The sequence below is a fragment of the Sipha flava genome, unplaced genomic scaffold, assembly GCF_003268045.1.
Source record: "Sipha flava isolate LNK unplaced genomic scaffold, YSA_version1 71_pilon_pilon, whole genome shotgun sequence".
Lineage (NCBI taxonomy): Eukaryota > Metazoa > Arthropoda > Insecta > Hemiptera > Aphididae > Sipha > Sipha flava.
Window position 1 is genome coordinate 2,486,276 of NW_020273611.1, and position 21,814 is coordinate 2,508,089.

Below are 21,814 nucleotides of genomic sequence, written 5' to 3' on the forward strand. Positions count from 1 at the left end.
TGTCAAAATCGTCTTGGAATAAAGTGCGGTCCCGTGATTTCCCATGTTTTATTAAATAAATATTTTAGTGCAGTGGGCACTGGAATACGATAGACATGTAAAAATATTACATAAACGTAAGTGTTGCAAGATAAACCTTTTAAACGTTCGAGATGTTTTGTTTCGAAGCGATTTCCCGCGATATTTTAGACACACGACTGGGGCACAATGATTGGATGATTAATGATCGTACGACAAGCAACCGTCAAACCTAACCTGCCGTCGATCGCCCGTATCGATCGTATTACGTTACCTGTCCATCGTTCAATCGTTTTCTTCCCCAGAAATGAATAATCATTTCGTCGAACGGTTGTCGTCATCGCGATCGTTTCGTCCGAGGATGGTTCGCCACGGAAACGACGACCACGACGATGACAACTGACCGACGGCCGTACACGATCCAGACGCGTTTCACACCTTTCGGCCGGTCGATCGCAGTGACAACGGCGGGCCGTTCGCTCTAGCCGTTGATCGGAGTACCCTAACTGATTTTTAGAAATTTTAGCGTCCCCCTACTATTGTTACGTTATAATTACGTAACGCTTGAAAAGTTTTGGGGGACGGTTTTTTTTAAAAATTAAACAAAGTCCCTCCTCTTTAATTTCGCCAAGTCGAGCACTGCCGTCGATAATTAAATCGTCTGCGACGGCGTAACGTGTCACATATTTTAAGCGCATACGCGCAAACACATACGCACACATGTAAGCGCGCACGGGCCGGCCGGGTGTGATCGAAAAGGCGGCCGTAGCGGCTGGCTTTCGTTCGACGCCGCCCCTTCGCGGCGCACTTTTCATCGGCATCGGAGGAGGATCAGAACAACCCGATCGCGGCCGCTCCGAGAGCGCGTGTACGCGCTCGGAATCCAATCGGCGACGCAGTAATACGATTAACGCGCGGTGCGCCGAACTGGTGCACGGCGACCGCGGGGGGCCTCGGCGGGGGCGGGCGCGCATACGGCGTGTCCAACCGGACGGGGTTGTGGCGCTCTCCCCCCCCCCCCCCCCCCCCTCGAGGATGTACACCACGCGTGTGCCGTCCGCCGCGCGCGTGGTGCGCGCAAGACGTCGGCGCGACCGCCGGGACAACGGCGCCGAACGGGGAACGGTCCGGGGTGCGGGGGCGTGTAACTTTTCAATCCGGTCGGCCGGTGCGCGCGTGATCTATTACCGTACTCGACGTCGCCACCAACACAACTCCTGCCTATCGTCCTTGCAATCCTGCACGCGTGCTCGAACCGTTTGATGCCACCGCCGTTTCCAGTCTTTTTCTTTGGACCGCAAGTGTTCCTCGCCGGCATGCCTATCGGTTGCGCCTCGTACTTCGTCATGGTGTACGCGATCGTATACGCGATCGCCTCGTTGCCTGCGTTCTACCAGAACGACACCAACAACAACAAGGACCCGAAGGTATACGATTATATCTCGAACCCGAAGTACCAGTACTAAAAATGGTAACCGAACAGTGTTGGGTGTATAGAAAACAAAAAAAATAATAATCCAAAATATTTTTTATAGAATATATTCGTAGCTCGTAGAATTTCTAGAGCTTCTAGAGCTCTAGAGTAGAAATGAAAACCCTTTTCCTTTCAACGCCCACAAGAAACCGGATTCGACGAACGACCGATCATTGGCGATGCAGCTTGGATCATCTCGACATCCATGCGAGTGCAGAACATCAATCGTTCTACAGGTGTCAAATCAGTGGCAGTGGCCCGACGGATGAGCGACAACCAAGGAGCACTTCATCTCGCTCATCTAGCGATCCGCGGTCCAAGGCGAAAAATCATAATCGTTGTCACCAGAACCGTAGCCCGGGGTTCGTCGAGTTTATTTTCTTCGGCTGGTTTTTTTTTTCATCCCTTTAGTCATGTCTAGCATTACGTGTACCGTGCATATAATCTATCACGCGTAACGTATTTCTTAATCAATATAATAAATAATCGATCATTTCAATAGCAGTAATAGTAATAATAATAATAACAATAATAAAAATTATTAATAATCGTAACCAATAACGCAGCCCGCAACAGATCGAATCATAATTCATGTACAATTATCATCGCAAATCCGCCGCGTAATGATTGCGTCGTAATCGCGCGCGTTCCGCCGCGTACATCGGCACGTCTAACCGCCGTGATCGATAACTGCCGTCCACGACTCTCGCGTACGTTCCACCGCGCGGCGGCGATCGAGAATGAGATCCATCGATCGGTGATCACTTGCGCTTCGCACCAACACCTGTGAACAAGCAACAGTTGCCGCCACCGCCGCGCGTCCCGACCACCATCAACACCACTTTTCGCCGCGCACCAACACACCGCCGGTAATGGCGTCGCGAATACAACCCAAGGAGGCCACCGTGGCCACCACCGGTGTTGCGTGTCTGGTCGCCGCCGTGGCCTGGATACTGATCAACTCCATCTACGTAGGCAACACCGACGGCTGGCCGCAGTTCGTCCTCAGCGTGTTCGCCGCCATCACAGTGGTCGGGGTTGGACTGGCCACCCTTTCGTACGCGGCCCATCAACAACTGGTCGTCAAGAACAACCTGTTCGTCGACCACGACCATTCCGGCAAGGAGTTCGAATACCGATCGACGGGCCAATGGGCCGGTGAGTGCACAACATAATGACATACGAACGCGATACGGTTATGGACAGGTACACCTGTCCGCAATGCAGAGTGGACGCCGCTCGTAAGACTCGTTTTGGGTGGTAATCAACCCAAGAGAGTTTTCTGACCGGATTCATGTCTTAAGGGGGCGCGACGTGGACAAAAAGGAAAAGAGATTTGATTATTAATCGTGATATTTTGTTTTTTTTTTTTTTTATTCTTACGCGTATTATGTACGTATCGATGTCGAAACTCGAATGAGTGCTTATCGCGCATCGCACGTACAACGGTCGTAGTTAGTTAACGGTCTGATAGGTATATCTCGTTTTCCACAATTTTCCGTACGAGATTTGAGTCTTACAATTTTGTTTACGTGTTTTGATACGTTCAGACCGCTCCAGGTGATTTTTAATGCAATAGGTGACTGAATCTTACAAGCGGCGTCCACTTACGATAACATTTGTGTTTGTCTAATTTTTTTTCACTTTCGTGAAATGAGTACGATAAACGCATGGTATGCTGTTTAAAATATTAGCTCGTTAAGACGATTTTTACCGATCATCGACCGAAAATTCGATGTTGAACGAAGAAAATATACTTTTAAAACAAACGAATTTATCAAACCATAGTATTTGATGTATTAAATCAATTTCGACACTTTTATAGTTCCTTGTATGGAAAATAATGGCTTAATATTCACAAACGTAACTTTATTTTGCAATTTTACTCTGACATAATATGACACTTGTAAGTGTTCAAATAATATAATAAATCACGTATTATTATGTTCGTCAAACTTAAACGATTATCATATCAGACATATTATAAAGAACCGTCGGCCGTGAAAATAAATAATAACAATTCAATTGTATCGCCAATATTATTTTTTACGAGTAATCGTAATATAAAACCTTTATAGTGGGAGTGTGTGTGTGTGTGTAACTAGCATAGCTTTTATTTTTTTTATTAAATGTATTGAAAGGTTATCACGTGAATACGCAGGTATTTCAACACGTTAATATTAAATATATAATCAGAAAACGTGATTAGTTCAAACGATTATTTATTTTCACCGATGACTTTCGGACGAATCAATGACTTTTCAATATATTCAAAATTCATACATTTTTAAAAATATATAACATTTTTAAGGTTCAAAATCATTATTTGATCCATTTCGGTACACATTTAATAATATATTACGTCGTGCATGTCGATATTATGATTTTTATCTATTATACACTGCCAGCGGGCATTTATAATTAATATCATCCGAAGAGAAAAAAAACGATAAGTAATTATCAACTGAATAGCAAACCAGAAACTAGATAAATCAAATATCCGGCAAATGCAAGTGTAGTACTTCAACTAAAAACATGTAACGAAAAAGATTGGCGCAGTCTTTGGTACAAACGTCTAGTGTATTCGACGTTTACAACCATAAGAACATTTATCGATTTATTGATTCATAAATTACTACGTACACATTATTATGTAATGAAATATAAATTTAATTTGTATAGTTTTCAAAACGCAATATTTTTACACCTGCAATGTGTTGTAACGTAGTGATTAAATGTAAAGTTTATCAAAGCAAACCATACATTTATTGATAATAAATATTTATATAATTAAACGTACGCACAGTCGCCTAATTGGTATATTTATTTTTACGCACAGATGTTAAACACCAATAAACATTATAATAATATGTGTGCGTAACCTTCTTTAGAGGACGTCAAATACTTGTTATTTTCACCACACATATGTATATATATATATATAAAATAAAAATAAAACAGTTTTACGCGGATTAATTTTATTCGTGCAGTAATCATTGAATATAATATTCATGTACAAATACGGAGGACAAAAAAAATAATTATATTTTTTATATTTGTAATAGAAAAAATAATAATAATGATTAAAATCCAAGTTTATTTTTTCATGTTTGATATTTCCGTTTTCGTACGTATAACATAAATATTATTGCCCGTTAGAAATTATATGATTGTACACAAATATAATTTTTCAATTCTAACCCTGGGTGCACACTGAAAGAGCAAAAATGCTCGGAGTTTCTCGAAACATTTTGCTCCAAACAGCTCCGAACAAATTCCATTCGCACTGGTAAAACAAAACAAAACGAGATAAAACAAACACGTATTATTTTATAATTAATTTTTGTTATAATACCAGAAGTCAAGATGAGTTTATACTAGCGGCGAATTGCCTCACCAGTCAATCGTCGTATTTTGAGATTTTTAAGTTGTAAACTGATATTTTACAGATACTTAATAAATATAGTCATGAAATAACTATATTATAGTTATTTTATAACCATGTTTATTGCAATATATCGAATGGGCCTGTCACACAGTTGTTTCCCGGACCGAATTCTTAAGTCGATCCGCCACTGGTTCTGATGAAGACGATTTTAATATACCGCTATTATGGCATTTATTTTGTTTAACAGTGAAATAAACGTCAATAAAAAACGTAACATGTTAATAACGCACGAGTTAATGTAGTACAATAATGTACAGAATCTGCGGTCGACACAAAAATTACGTGTATTCAGTTGTTATACTATATTCAGTGCTTGATTTGAGGGGGACGCAGGGGGAGGAGTACCCCAACTAATTTTCGGAAATTTTAGCACCCCTACTATTATTATATTATAATTATAACACTTAACAAGTCTTGGGGATGCCATTTTCTTTAAAGTTAACAGAGTCCCCCTTCTTTAATTTTGCCAAGTCAAGCACTGACTACATTTACAAAAACAAACCACTGACTTTTGTTCTTCATAATTTGCTCAGAGCAAAATTATAATCAGACTGATCAAAACCGATCGTGCTTAGTCTTGTCTCGTCGTATTTTGATTTTGACTGGCATGTGTATGCGCGTCAATCACTTTACATGTGTTTTAATTGTCTTCGAACAGCTACAAGTTGATCTAAGTAGCTCGGAAAATTTTTATTCGTTCACGTGTGCTCGGTTTACATAGTTTGAGTATCGTCAATATATTTTATTTTATTTTGTTTCCGACGCCAAAGGGCAAACGAAGCGAATGTGTACAACTATTAAGGCTAGTTTTGCAATATGATTTTGAACAGTACAATATCAGCCATCAAATATGATAGTTTAGTGACATTTGCATACGGGCCGTATAATATAATATTATTCCCTACGATGGTTCTAATGATTGATCAAAAGTTGCTGTACTCAAATTTAATTTGACGAAACCAGAAACAACGATATTGTTTGGTTTGTGTTATATACTCAAAATCAATAATGAACTATTTGAGGTTTTCACTTCAAATCGATAATGCTATAAAATTATTAGTTTAAGGAATTTTTTATATTTTTTTTCAATTTGCAATAAAAAAGTTATAAGTAAAAAATTAATTTCGCTCAAACACTAAACCTTTTTATGTTAAATTCTCCAAAACCAGTAGTGATATTTTACATGAAACCATGTGTAATTTACTTAGTCATGCATTAAAATTGCTTCGTTTGAATTTTTCTAAACATTTCCAAAATATTTCTAAAAAAATTGTCTATTAATCAGTTGTTCAAAATTATCTCAACACTTAAACTATATTGTGGTTAATTTTTACAACAAGATTCAGAATTTATTGTTTACTATTATTTACATTTTTTTGCTATTTAAAAATATTAAATGAGATTTATTGTTTTAAAATATTATAAATGCTAATACTGATTGAGATAATACAATTATATATATATATATAATTCTGTTGTGATGTATATTAACAAGGTTCGGGAGTTGTAGTATTTGTATACTTTTATTATTTGTTGTAAAATACAACAGTGTATGAAATAAATTAATTTGTTGATGGTACAGATTTAAAATCTATATTTTGAATGTTCATATTTCATAAAATATGCAGGAAAATGCTTATTTTACTTATTTTGACAAATATATTTTAAAAAATATAAATTGTACAAATTGCAATGTGCAATCGTATGTACCTACCTATCAATTTTCAACATACAACTCAAGGTTCGTTATAGTTTTTGTGTTGGGAAAATAACTTTATTTTTAAAATATACGATGGCCTGTATCAGCTGTATCGCCCAATGTAATTATAAAACGTTAATGTAAAACTAAAGGTATTCTCGACAAAAGTACTCATACTTTGGACTTTTGGCGGTTAATAATAGTATGGATATTTAATAATTTTGAATAAAATTCGAAAACTAAAAAACTAAAAAAAAAAAAGTACCTTTTTCAAAAAATTGAGTAATTTTTAAATAAGATTTTTTATCTATTGATATAATTCTGAAAATATATTTTGTTAAATTATTACAATATTAGTATACACTACCTACTTTCGAAATGAATTCATAATTTTCGACGAAATACTTTTTAAGTTTATTTAGTTAATATTTTATTAAGATCAATGTGAAAGAAAAAAAAAATTGAGTAATTTTTAAATAAGATTATAGTTAATCATTTTTAAAAATTTTTATACGATACCAATACTAATTAATAAATTAAATGCATATTTCACCGTTTTTTAGTGCGTATTTAAACGTTTGTTATTGTGTTTTTAAATGCTATAAGTCCTGAACACTGTATATTACACTACATGATATCTTACCGGCTATTATTAGTTCCTTGAATTAAATGCACGTGATGCATAGTATTATATTGTAGATTTATTAATTGTTGCTATGTGGCTATATCAGTATTAATGTAAAAATATATTAATGTTTGTTTTTTTTTCTCTAACATTGACCTTTATAAAATATTAACTAAAGAAACTTAAAAAGTATTTCGTCAAAAATTATGAATTCATTTCGAAAGTAGGTAGTATATACTAATATTATTACTAATATTTTGCCGTTAAAAATGTAGTATGTTTAAAATTAATTCATTAGACATCACCAAACGCAGGTAATTTGACAATAATTTCTTACGTTGATTTTATCAAAATTATCAAATCTAGGTTATTACGGCGCCTCGTGTAGGCAACTTAAGCAAAATTCAAAATATTCAAATTTCGAACGTTCGATTATACTTATTTAATTACTTAGTTTTTTTAATTTAGTTATTTATAAATAGTATACTACTTTTATAAATCAGTTAAACTATTTTATTATCATTAGTTATGAAATTAATTAACTGATGTTCATAGCATCTGGTAATTATGAAAATCAAAATTAAGAAATATAATGTGTATATCAGAGGACGTTATATTTATGTAATGTGTATGAGGAATATATAAATTTTGGAATTTATATAATTTAGGGCGATATGCATTATCGATTATTTTTTGATTATATTATAATACATAAACAAAATCGTTATACTTATGACATGTAGAGTGTTATCTTGCATATATTATACACATTTCATTTCTTTACATTCATTACAGTTTGAATTATGGTAAATTATTCCACATGAAACAACTGTACATAGAAACATAACAAATAAATGACATCTTCTTACATTGCCAAAGAAATAGATATGATTGTGGATTCACGCACACTTATGGATATAATTAAAAATAAAAATAACACGCACTAAGTATGTATCGTAATATTGAATACGAGGAATTTTTTTCTTTAAATAATAATTGTAAATAATAATTATTATTAACATTTAATATCATACCGAAATGCAGTTGTGCGTCATAGTTGTATTATTTCTAAGAATAAACAGAACAAACAATTTTATTATGCTTGAATTATAATTTTTTTAATATACTAGTAAGTTTTATTCGTAAAACACAGGTCATGTGTTCATTACATGATTCGCAGAGATCCATTAATCTTGCAAGACATCTAATTTTACTGAGCATATTTTAATCGGAAATTTCATTTATCAATTAATGAAAAAAAATCAATGCACTCTTCATATATATATTATTTTTAGACTTTGAAAGTACGAAAAATAAAATCAATAGAGTTTTCCAAATAACAATTGATTCTTATCGTATGAATGACAATTTACCAGCGTTTTACCAAACTAAAAGACCTCATGGTGCAACACGAATTTACAGAACTTATTAAAATCATCCCAAAATTGTTTTGAAATCAATCATAGTTCATTTTCTTAATATTTTCAAAGTTTCATTTTATAAACACGTTCATTAACAATATCAACTAAAGACAATTTTAAATCGAAATCGTTAAAAAATAATAGTTACATTAGTTCTATCTTACGGTCAAAATCCGAGTGTAACGAATAAGGTTTTATTATTATTCTTATGAACTTTCGTAACAGATCTGAACGTCAAACCCATTGTTTGAAAAATAAAAAAAAATTCTTAATCGAAACGTAGTTCTGACGATCGTTATAAGGCGTAAACCTTAAGAATATATTCTCAAATACGTTTTCGCTGACGACATAAGTAGTCATAAAATTATGTGATGGATAACAAAATTAAAAATAGTTCAGTTACATCTTCTTTAGAGTTAAGCAATAGGTAGTATGTGCTGCACGATAATATTGAATAAAGTATTGCCTTATATAAGTATATATAATTATATATTGCCTTCACGAATGACAAACAAATGACTCGCACATAATATCCTTCGTAGTATAGCGTTTTCTAGAACACTGTAACTATTATACATACATACACGCCAGGGGCGTATCCAGGAATTTTTCATGGGGAGAGTCCAACATTTTTATTTTATCTGTTTCTAATTATAATTATAGTTTAATTCAATACCAACAAATTACTGTTAATAACTATAGTATGGTTTATACATTATAGGTATATTATATAAACTATAAACCTTGTATATTGAAGATAATGGGAAGTTAAAATACACTATATACTATTATTATACTATTTACTGTTAAACCTTTGAGTATGTAGAAATTTAATGGGGGAATCTGAACCTGAATCCCCCCCTATTGGGTACAACCCTGATACATATACACATAATACAATCTTGTATGTAATATTTTGTATTGTTTTTCGCAGTGGTGACGGGCGCCACGGACGGCATAGGCAAGGAGTACGCTCGGCAGGTCAGTAGTCAAGGAACCAATAACATCGCACAGGAAGACGTCGCGGATTAACGAACGCATCATCATCATAACATAGACTAACATATTATAACAGAAACAATGATATTGTATTATTATTTAGCATAGAATCAGTAAATTGTAAATTTCAGTAGCCAGGGACCGACATAGAAGTGAAACCGATTTGTTTATGTTGCGCGTTGTGTTGTTTTAATAACTGTGAACCAAAACTTTTCAACTTCATACAATGTGCCGTTAGGTATTCGTTTTTATTCCGCGTACCTACATAACTTTAAATTAATGATACAGAACTGTATAGAATTAACGATATATGAACCAAACAAAGTAAATCAGATTCAATGTTTATTAATATAAAACAGTAAATATCAAATAAAAAATTGAAATGATCTTAACAAAATGCGTTTTCTAATACAAGAAAGTTGTAATGGCGTGAAAAAAACCAGAAAAATATAAAATAGAACTTTTAGGAAAAAAACAACAAAAAAAAAATTTACATTTTCAGGAATCAATGGACAACAAAACAAACATTTATTAAAATTAGCATAGCGTAGATTTTACGTCGTAGAACATTAAGGGTAAATAATGAAAAGTTGCTTTGGTGCTGATACTTTTTAATTTATAATCAGTTTATCACGGAAATTACTCGTCTAAAGGAACGTTGTGCAGACTACACACATTATGATTTTTCATCCCGTTCAACGATGACAGTGTTAACGCGCTGTTACACTGTTTGCACCGCCATTTGACGTTAAATCCGATTATGATGATAATTTAACGGTAGGATAATTTTATAAATCTGTTATTCAAATTACAAACTTTTAACGATCGTTTCACACTTGTTGGCAAACGCTTATCCGTGACGTTGTCGTATCCTCGCACTAATAATTGTGTTTGCGTTACACTGAGACCGTATTACAGACAAAGGCGGTGAAAACTTTATTCATAATGATTCGATTAGTGTACGTTACGCAAGTTCGTACGAGCATTCAATTAAAATATAAATAGCTGATAGTTTACACGTTTCACCTGCGGGACAGAGGAAATAAATCATTATTTTCTCGCGAACAGATTTTTCGACACAACTCGAATTGTACGGAAACAACATTCGTTCGACGATTCCTTCAACCAAACGCTCACCGGTACTCTATACGCTACACAACCGCCTACGTAATGTGACGGACGGAATACGTGTTGCTTCCCTAGGTATAAACTTATTGACCTAAAGACGCTCGAGGTATTGACATTGTGACACCACTCTTTCCTCGACATTTCCTCTGTGAGACCATGTCGCGTTACGATTCCGGGATTCGGATAAAACTCTCGTTCCCAACATACAACACAAATCGGTGTCACCTCGTTTTGCACTAACCCCCCATCTCACGCCCCTACCCATTATTGTAGTGCACACATTCGTAGAGTTCAACGTATTTGTAACGACAATATTATCGCACGTCACAACTGAACATAATATTAGTTTTTTAAGCGGCTAACCGGTGGCGGAGATAACGGAATACTGGCGCAGCAAAGTATTTCGTTCGTTCGACAGCGTCAACGACGAAAATGTTATCATGTTTCATTTTTTATTTATTTTTTTTTATCATCGTCGGTAGTATGGGTTTTTTTTTTGAAACATTAACATCGCCCAGTAGAAATGCAGAGTAGTTTTCCATAATACGTATGAGCACCGTAATGTTCCACGTATTAATAATCGTGTTGTGTTGGCTTCGCGCGGCGAGCAGCTGGCCGTCGACCACGGAATGGACGTGCTGCTGGTGGGCAGGAACCCGGACAAGTTGAGGACCGTCGCCGCATTGATAAGTAAGTGAATTTATTTCTAATTTTTTATTGATCTTTTTATATCGCAACGTGGATGCGCGCAACACTTGAACGAATAGGCACTCGTTTTGCGAAAAGACTGCGCGATGACGTGAACGGGGTGACAAAAAAAAAAAAAAAAACCAACCGAGACACTGAGTATATTGTTCGCGCAAACACTTTTATTCGCCTTCCTACTGCTGATGATACTGCTGATGATACAGCTGATGAAAATCGTTTTCTTTGAAACGCTAAAACGTACCACGTAATCCGTTGAATCGGTTCAAAACAGTCGTAAGACGCGAAACGTATTATTTTCTACGGTACAGGCTGAATTTCCTGCGAAAATAAATGCTTATTACCGCGTTAGGTCAGATTAAAAATTATAATTATCGTTTCCCCTCTCGTTTTAGCACCGCCAGCAGGTTTCTCTTGCTGCCCATGGTTAAAAAGTTAAAAACTTTTTAATTAATCGTCCAGCGGTCGACAATTTTAAACCCAGGCGAATGTGTGTATTGTTTTTTTTTTTTTTTTTTGCTGCGCTACGCCGTGGGGTGTATTGAAAAATAAACAATTGTAAATAAATTATGACTCAATCAACTTATGGAATTTTAAATCAAATCTAAAACCTGAACCACGATTTACTGTTACATTTAAAAAGAATAATAAAGAGATTAGTAGTTTCGGAAAACACGCGTGACTAAGATTCCATTTTCACATTTAAATATATATATTTAGATTTTTTTAATTTTTATTCGAGTACACGCGGATAGCCAAGATACATATAAATGAGTAAGCAAAGATGCTCTATATTAGATATAAGATACTATAGATAATAATCTTGCTGGTGATGCATTACAAGTTATTCGTTACATATATTTAAATAGTAATATAATTCTAGATACATTACATTTAAAAAAAAAAAAAAAAATATTCTTCACAATACCTTTTTAATGTAATGAGTAACTTTCTTTTGATAACAACTTTATGAAATACTCGTTTAATAGTATCGCGTAACAAGATACTCGATACTTCCATAGCTACATTATCGCCATACAAAATAAAAGATTCAACTTCAAATAATGATATGTATTTAAAATACTGCTCAACCTATCAAATACATAACGAAATCGGATAAATATTTGTGCAGTATCTGTTTAAAACACATTATTTAAAAAAATATTCGAAGGGTTTTACATATTTTCTACATTTCGAAACTTTAAAACGAACAAACACTCGATAAAAATATTATTATCAACTAACCAATAACACACATATACATACATACATACATTTTTGTTTTGGTCACAAAGAGGAATCGGTCTATTTTAAATTTGGTCAAAAAGTAAATCGGCTGAAAAGGGAAGGGTCCGTTTTTGATCGATAATGTCTATGCCAATCTTATTAAATATTTATACATTTTTCAAATAATACATGTATGACTAAAATTAATGTTTAAACGATTGATAAATGTAAAAAAAGTGTACTAATAACAACACGAGGCGGCTGTAATACTCGTAGTTTCCGTCAAATAAACAGTATCGTTAAAAAGTGTAATTTGAAAGTAGCCCGTCGTCAGGAACCCTTTGGAAATGTTCACTGTTCCCCTCCCAGGGCAGCGCACTTCATCGCAGTGTTGGTACCGATGGCGATTACCACGGTATATTGCGTTTGCGCAGGAAAGGAATCGAGTGGATGCGAGAGGCGTGTGATGACGGTGGTGGCCGATTTCGCGGAAGACCCGGTGGCAAGGCGCGGTGAACGCTGCTGTGGCGCGGCTGACGAGAAACAGCAAAAGCACGATAGCCGAGAACGAAGCGACGCGGAACAGCAGGACGACGGCAGAGAACGGAGTGACGCGGAACGGCAGGAGGACGATGACCGTGGACGGAGCGATCCGGAACAGTGGCAGGACGACGTGGGCGACCAGTGCTTCTGCGACGACCACGGTGGACGGCCGTCGGTCACGGTGAGAGGCGGCGGGTGCACTCGCTGGTACCCACGGCTCCGGGCCGTGATCGAGGGCCGTCTCCAGACGGCCGGGGGCGTGGGCGTGCTGATCAACTGCGCGGGCGTCTGTTATCCGCACCCCGAGTACTTTGCCAGCATGCGCGGCCACCGTGACGGTGGCGGCGGCGGCGGTGGCGTGCACGACGCAGATTTCACCGCGGAGTTCTGCGACAATGCCGATGCTTCGGTGCGGTGCAACGTGGCCGCGGCCGTGCACGCGTGCCGCCTTGTGTTGCCCGGAATGTTGGCCCGAGGCCATGGCATTGTGGTCAACGTGGGCAGCGCCTCGGCATCCATACCGCCAGCCACGCCATTGATGGCCCTGTACGCGGCTACAAAGGTTCGTACACAGCGAACACGCGCGTGCAGCAGTTAGAGCTTACTCCGAGCGCTTTTTCCCGTCCACCGGTTTGGCATTCCACAGTGCTTCCATAATTGACTGTTGATGTCGTGAGCTATACCCCCACCTCCATCCGTCGTACAACTATATATTGAATGCACTAGCCAATTCGGCTTGAAAACGGAGAGGTGTTGCGTAAAGCGGCCTTAACACTCCGTTCCCGCGCACAACGAGCGTCCACGAATGACGAGCATTCGTCGGGCACACGAGTCGCGGCGAGTCCGACTCTGCCTTGACGTCGAAAATCGTCTTTATTTTCGGCGACCTCGAACCGCCGAAGACAGTTGCTATTCGATAAACGATACTTTCAACGGTCGTTCTGTTGAACGTGGAAAATACGGTAGTACCACCGACCTAGGTGCGCGCGCGATATCCTAACGTAATCTCACCGGTGACGACTAAACGTGTTTTGTTTTTGGCCGCGCAGAAGTTCCTGGAGAAACTGTCCGCCGACCTGGACGCCGAGTGCGTGTACTTGTGCCGTACGAGTGACGACGAGAACCGCGGTGCATTGGGCGTCCGCGTGCAGTGCGCCCGGCCCGCGTACGTGGCCACGGCCATGCTGCGGTCGGCCAACCCGAACGTTCGCGTGGTCGTTGATGGCGCGGAATGCGGTGATGACGATGAAGAGGAGTGGGCCGATGACGACGATGACGACGATTACGGAGACAGGTGCTGGTGGACGGCCCGTAGACAGCGGTTGGAGAACAGCGTCCAGAGGTGGCTGGTGCCCTCAGCACGACGGTGGGTGCGATCCGCGCTCCGGCAAGGTGGTCGGTTGTACGCCACCGGCTACTCGAGTGCTGGTAGCCCGGCCAGCTTCACTGGTTATTGGCCGCACACGTTATTGGTACGTACACCCGCTTTACAGCATCATACATTTTAATTTAAAATTGTTTCAAGTAAAATGACGCGAATAATCATAAAAGATCAACGCACCGTTCGCACCGAATAGGCATTTTATTTGATTTTACCGGTTATTTGCTCGAACGGGCAGAACACAAAACGAATTCGTTTGTGCTCGGCGGAGTCGTTAACACTTAGAATTCGGTACGGTTTGACGCGCCGAATACGTATCGCATTCGCACCTTAACGAACAAGCCGGCGATTCGTTCGCTGTCAGTGTCTCGACGTAACGTCAAAGGATGTTACGCGAACATGTTACGATGTGGACGTATCGATGAACGTTTTTACGACCACACAAAAATAAAACATTGTCGTTCATTTTTATTTTCATAGTTATTGTTTATTGTTTAGCGTAAAAAACGCGAACATCAGAACATCAATTTTGGTTGTTCGTAGAACAGTTTGCCGCTTTATTGCGCTACTGTGAACGGGGCCGTGAAGTCTAGTAGGAGCAATAGATCACGCATAGTTCATGCATTCCTGTACGCGTGTGCCGGAATAAAAATAAATACACGGCGCGATGAAAACACAAAAACGTCGACTTTGACGTAGATGTCTGTGAAAGTAATCACAAGTTCGAAGCAATTCTAGCACGTTGCAACGCAGCTAAAAGAGTTGTTGGTTTAATTTTCGAAAATTGTTTTTCCGGTACTTTTGGATCGTCCCGAAAGAATCTACACTTTGAAAGACATCGCGGTTGATGATGGTCGCAGGACCAATCACGTTCGATGCATACACACGACCGAACAAAATTGACGAATGCTCGCGCACGTCCGTGTGCGACCTGTTATGCGACCGTGTTCGCGAGCGTTCGAAATCATTCGTTGCCGAATAGGTCGATCCGCTCAATGTCGGGGTACTTGGACCGTGGCCGACAGGAAGACTGCGGCGCATTCAGGTCACCGTGCGGCGAATACAATCAGTTCTGTTTTGAACGGCTACCGCAGGTCTCATGCTCGCTTGTCTCGCTCCACTGTTTTTGAACCAATGCGGTTTCTAAGACTTTAAAGTTTTCTAAATGTGCACGAACAAGATATTGAAAACACAAAATTACCAAGTCCACATCATTTAGAAAATGTAATCCTTTACCCGTATTTTTCTTATGCATTACCGATATCACGTTGATTTTTCTTTTTTCATTATTATTTTTAATTCATTCGTGTGTTACTGCAAACGATGCATAAGCTACTTGAATTCGACCTCTCAGTATTTAAAATTCTATGTATAATATTATGACTAAAATCATACGAAAATCAACAAACATAATATGTTTTTCACTCAATACCGAGTCAATCAGTGGAAATCTGAAAGGTGAACGGTGTGTCACGATATGTCTGTAAATAGAAACGAATGGGTAAATATTGTTCATTGTGTGCACACAAACGAACAAAATTCATTCGAATGCATTAAGCTCTATGCGACGTATAAATATGCTCTCATATGTATGCGCCTTTTTAATACGTTCGCCACAAATCGGTACGCGTCGGACGTACACGTATTACAACGGATATTACGGTTCACAGTGGCGTAAATTGAACTACATTTTCAGGATTAACAGCAGATTGTAGAGCTAACAAACTTGAGAGGGCTTTGCTCTCCGCAACCCACCTTCCCGTCAATCATAAACTCTGTTTTATTATATTCTAAATTTGAATAGGATGTATTACAATTACATTGACAATTTGTTCTCAATGTATTTTTTTCTTAATTTTTCATATTCAGTGGAGATTTTATTAAATTTTATAAAATTTTAATAACTACATTATAACGAATTTTCAATTCGAAACCAATCAAATATTACACATATAGTAACACTTCAGACTATGCATTCATACATATATTTATATATTCATTTACAAGTATTAACAATTTAATAATATTTATTTTACTGTCGTATTATAAAATATAATTATGTTAGTTCCACCAGTACATCAACACGAATATAAACATTGGTTCTTAAAATATAACTTGGTTTATTATTATATTATTGATATTGCAGTTGAGCATAGTTTTTAAATTGTTAAATGTAATACATTTTTATTTTTTGAAAACTGTACACGTAATATTTTAGTCTCGCGAAAAAATGAGTAGATATTTATACCAGCAATTGCAACAATTTACGTGGTGGAATGACACATGCTGAATAACTCTCGACCCGGGGCGGATTTAGGGGTTCAATAGGTCCGCAGTTAATATTTGTTCACGAAATTGGTCTCTAGAAGTTTACTTATATTTTTCAAGTGTGCCGATTGTAGGTTGAAGTCGCCTCCCTTTTAAAATGGTGAAACAGGTTTAATTATACATATAGTGCAGTAAAACGTCAAATTTAAGGCTATACACGTTTTGTGAATAATAATGCGTAATATTAATACATAGGTACATCACAACATCCTATCAGTTGGATATCCAAAAATAAATAATTATCAAACGCGAAAATGTAACTTATTGTATTTTTAAATCTGCAATCAATGTTCGTGAAATGTCGATAGACGACAGCCGTCCGTGCACTTAAGACATTTTTGAAAACACCGTTTGAAGTTTGATACTGATAATTTAATTTTATCATAAAACGTGCAATCATTTAAAAATTATTAATATTCATCGTGATTACTAATGACTGATTAGTTTCAAGGATATTAAAACCCTGATTGTTTTTAGTATTTTCATAAAATAAAAATCAATACAAGCGTGTGAATTATATAATATTATCAGGGCCGTGGAGAGAAATCAAGGCCCCAGGGACAAATTAATCTAGGCCCTTCTCTTACGAGGTATTTAACTTGCCACTGACATTCAGTGTCTTCTTTTAAAATGCGTATACTAAAGAGATAATGTAATCGCAGTCATGGTTATTCCATAGACTAAATGAAAATAATTATTTATAGCTTATGGGACTTTCTTGAAAATGTTATTTGTCTACGTTTTAGATCAATATTGCAGTGTTCACTTTATTGTAGACTCGTTATAACTATACAGCATACGCTATAATTTTTTGGGTAGGTAATTAACACGATTCATGTTGATGATCCATAAATAGCTCGGCAATAAATAGCCTTTTTTGAAGCCCGGGCCCCTGGGCTACAGTCCCAAATACCCCCTTCTCTTTGAACCTGGTCATAATAAGTGTCCTCTTTGAGTAGGCTGACACACAGTCTTCCGACTGTGGATCCGCCCCCGCACGCGACTGTACCGTGTTTGTACGTATTGCAGGTGTGGTGCGCGACGGTGGCCAGCGCTGTGATACCGCGTCGGTGGTTCGTCGATGGGGTGCTGATGCCGGGCATGTTGGCGTATCGCGCCAAAGGACGAGCGGCGGCTGAGAGGAAATGAAGTTGCGGTGACGGGCCGGAAGGTTTTCGGACGGATCGTGGTCGGGCCACGCGTGAGTGTGTCCCTCGCGGCAATGCAGACAGCTGGAATGGTGACGGGTGGAGAAGGAGGATGAGAAGAACGGTCGTGAACAGTCGATAATTTTTGCACCCCATTACGGTCATGACAACGAACTCGCACGCGCACGCATCGGCACACACGCACACGCACGTTATTATTATCGATTGTTATATTCAAAGCCACGTTATTGTTGTATTCAATACGAATCATAATTATATTTATTAGTTGTAATAGTATTTTTTTTTTTTAAGTTTTTGTTATATTTTTTTCTTTTAAGTGTTTACGGAAACCTAACGTTATTAGATTGCGATAATTATCTGAACCGCGCGCGGGTTTCACCCAACCCGCACGCAATATTAATAATTTCCCGTATTACACTCGTACAGTGCTGCATAACCACCGTTACGTTGTACTGAACTTCTGCGCCCAGCCGATTTTCAAAATCCCATTTTTTTTAAATTTATTTGAATGTTTTTCAGCCACAGTCGGTAGGGCATAACAAATATTGATGGGAAGCTTATAAATAAACACATATGTCGACTACTTTCGAAAAAAAAAAATATTAATGTTACTTCATTCATTGATGATTGCCGACTATATAAATAAATTATTCTTTGGGTTGGCATTGTACTTCACCCACCACCAACCCCTAACACCGACTCAGTCCATCTTGTTTTCTCCTAAAATTTAACATGTTAATTGCCCGACAAAAACACCAGCCCGACTCTCGCAGGGCTCTAACGCCCCAGAATCGTTGCACGTGTACATATACGAGCGCGTTTTTTTTGATAGTTATAAATTCTTTACTATTGTTATTCACACGTAATCATTAGAATTATATGCACTTTATTTATACTAGTCGAATGTAATACATACGTTTTTCTCTTCAATTTTTTGTATTATTTTACTATACTTAAGCCCTCGATTTTTCTTGACTATTCCTTCCTATTATTTTTTTGTTCACCGTGTACCAACGGCAAGTTGATGCGTTCATTTTTTTATTTCCCTTCTCTTTGGATTACAATATTACGCGTGTAAATCCAACACCTCGTTGTCTTGCATAGTTCAGCATAAAAATGTTTGTTTCTTAAGCATTCTTAACGCGTGTTTTACGCCTTTATTGGTATGGTGCGAGACAAAATATTTTGGTATGTTTTTTTCCACAGTGTTGTACCTAGTAGTAGTACCTAATAATACTATATGGTTCGTAAAATAATCTACTTAGAGTTTGAACTTTTAACATTTCAACAGTAATAAACTGGGTTGTACTGGAAGGTATACGAAGTTCTAAGTTGTGCACATCCACGGTAAATTTTGCGAAGAAATACGTATAGGCAAATTAAATTATTACGTTATAGGTATACAGGTGGAACGGTACCTAATTGACAGTAATTGTACTTATATACTATAATTTCAGTAAAAAATAATTTTTTTCTTTGCTTACACGTATTCACCGTGAAAGATTACATTTGGAAGTAATCTAATAATATATCAGTATAAGTAAGTTATATAATAAGTACGTACTAAGTTGAAGAGTATTAGGAACCTACTTAAGTAGGCGGTAATTATCGCCTTTGAGTGAAACGGAAAAACATTTTTTAAATTTTCATTTGTAAAAAATGGCATATACTCAAAACATCCCTGGTAATAAAATTTAAATTTAATTTTAAAAGCAATAATTTTAAAATTTATTTATTGTTTTCTTTCAAGCCCATTTACTTGTGTTTTTTTTCACACGCGTTTGCGTCTTATTCTAGGAGCGAAGAAGAAAATCAAAAAAAAAACGTGATTGTGCTGATAACACGATAATAATGATATTTTCCGTCGTAGCGTATGCCGACCGACGCACGTAGGCATATCTATACTCTCGACTAAATAATACAGTCTATAGTTTATTGATAACTGATATATGTATTTATCAATATTCGTATAAATCAGATGTTTATATAGCACGTACAAATATAATATATGTATATATATTTATATAAATTGTTGTAAACAAATTTACATAAATATAGATACAGTGATACGGTTATTTATTACATATAGGTGCGTACTTGTGTAATATATATAAGCGTAAATTAATTAAGCGCAGCGTAATTGAACGTACAAATGTATGTGAGTAAATAATACAACGATTTTCGTCGTGAACGGAACGTTTCTTAGAATATTATAATAATTATATTATTATTTTATGAAACAATTTTTATTTATTATACCGTATTGTATAACGAATTAATACGGATGTTAAATATTCAAACGAAATACTAAAATATGTACAAACACGTACACATTATGCGTAAACTGCGATAAGTATGAACAGTGTTTCTTCAGACAGTTTTTTCCGGGAGGGCATTTGAATCGGAGTTCATTATTGTTAATAATAAATAAATGTGTCAATAATACGAGAGTTACATTTATCTGTTATTTATAATTGCGAACAATATAATTAAATACATACATTTTAACGAATTTCGTGAATCACGTGATTCGACGTTGACGCTTTTCATGCTGTCGCAGGGAAAAATGTTGATTTCCGGAAATGCGCAATTAACGACTTTGTTATCCTAAAGCCACAATTCAACGATACGGTGGATATGTGATTGCGGTCTGATAAAAAAATTAATGCGAGGATCCAATTGGCAGTGCCTGAACTTAACAAAACTTAGAAAACTTTTATTAGTGTTTCATAAACAATGCACTATGTCTTTTTGACTTCTTTGATGATATTTAGTTTATTTAGTACTTATAAAAGAAGCAAAAATCGCAGTTAAGGTAAATGGTAAATAATGATAGTTATGTGTGGATATAGAGCGTACGACATCGTCATACCAGCGGTTTATCGACTTCCGAATACAATGCTAAGTAGAATTTATAAACCTGCAATGATATTTTCATACTAGTTACAATAATCACATATCTAATAGTCAATATTAAATCTGAAAAAAAAAATCATAAAACAAAATATAATTTGTTAACATTTCGTACTCAATACTTTAAACTATATAATATTCATAATCTCAATAATTTAAAATTATTCACTTATAATTTATTCGATGGGTTATGTAGTTTTCATCAGACTGCACTAGATTACTTCCACTACATGTACATAACTATTATCTTCCCCAAAAAATCTTTCTGGTGCTTGTAATAATAAATTATATAAACGGAAAAATTAATCACCGTAAACCTTTATAACGCACTTAGGCTCTTATATCCATGTTAAAAATCTAAAAATCTTCACATTCGTATTCCCCGTGATGTAATATACTTTGAGATATTAAATAATTCTTTTACACATTATTGGTCAGAGAATTACATTTATAATGAATTAATAATACATACGTATGTAAATGTTACGTTAGTTTACTTAAATCACTGAGCCGAAAATGATTAGTTTAATTATTTTTATCATAATCTTCGAGTGAAGTCAATGAAATATTAACTAAAAATCAAAAACATTTTATGTTCAGTTTGTACGGTGTATAAACACTTTTACCGATCAAAATTCTTTAATACCATAGTCGCTAGTTCCTATAATATATCATTAGATATATAATTAACTTATCACATTTTGTGAAGCGCAGTATTAATACGCAGAATCAAATA

The 21,814-nt window shown here is 36.5% G+C and overlaps 2 protein-coding genes across 2 annotated transcripts; both read left to right on the forward strand.

The window, feature by feature from the left end:
• The first annotated feature begins 2,042 nt into the window (after window positions 1-2,042).
• On the forward strand, window positions 2,043-9,906 carry LOC112692252 (very-long-chain 3-oxoacyl-CoA reductase-like). The gene is made up of 2 exons (XM_025566861.1): window positions 2,043-2,650; window positions 9,620-9,906. The coding sequence occupies exons 1-2, from the start codon at window positions 2,365-2,367 to the stop codon at window positions 9,715-9,717; spliced, it is 384 nt and encodes a 127-aa protein (XP_025422646.1). The 5' UTR covers window positions 2,043-2,364; the 3' UTR covers window positions 9,718-9,906.
• Window positions 9,907-10,012: 106 nt separating this feature from the next.
• On the forward strand, window positions 10,013-19,095 carry LOC112692250. Its single transcript, XM_025566858.1, has 4 exons — window positions 10,013-11,502; window positions 13,179-13,849; window positions 14,337-14,759; window positions 18,026-19,095. The coding sequence occupies exons 1-4, from the start codon at window positions 11,442-11,444 to the stop codon at window positions 18,143-18,145; spliced, it is 1,275 nt and encodes a 424-aa protein (XP_025422643.1). The 5' UTR covers window positions 10,013-11,441; the 3' UTR covers window positions 18,146-19,095.
• The last annotated feature ends 2,719 nt before the right edge of the window (window positions 19,096-21,814 follow it).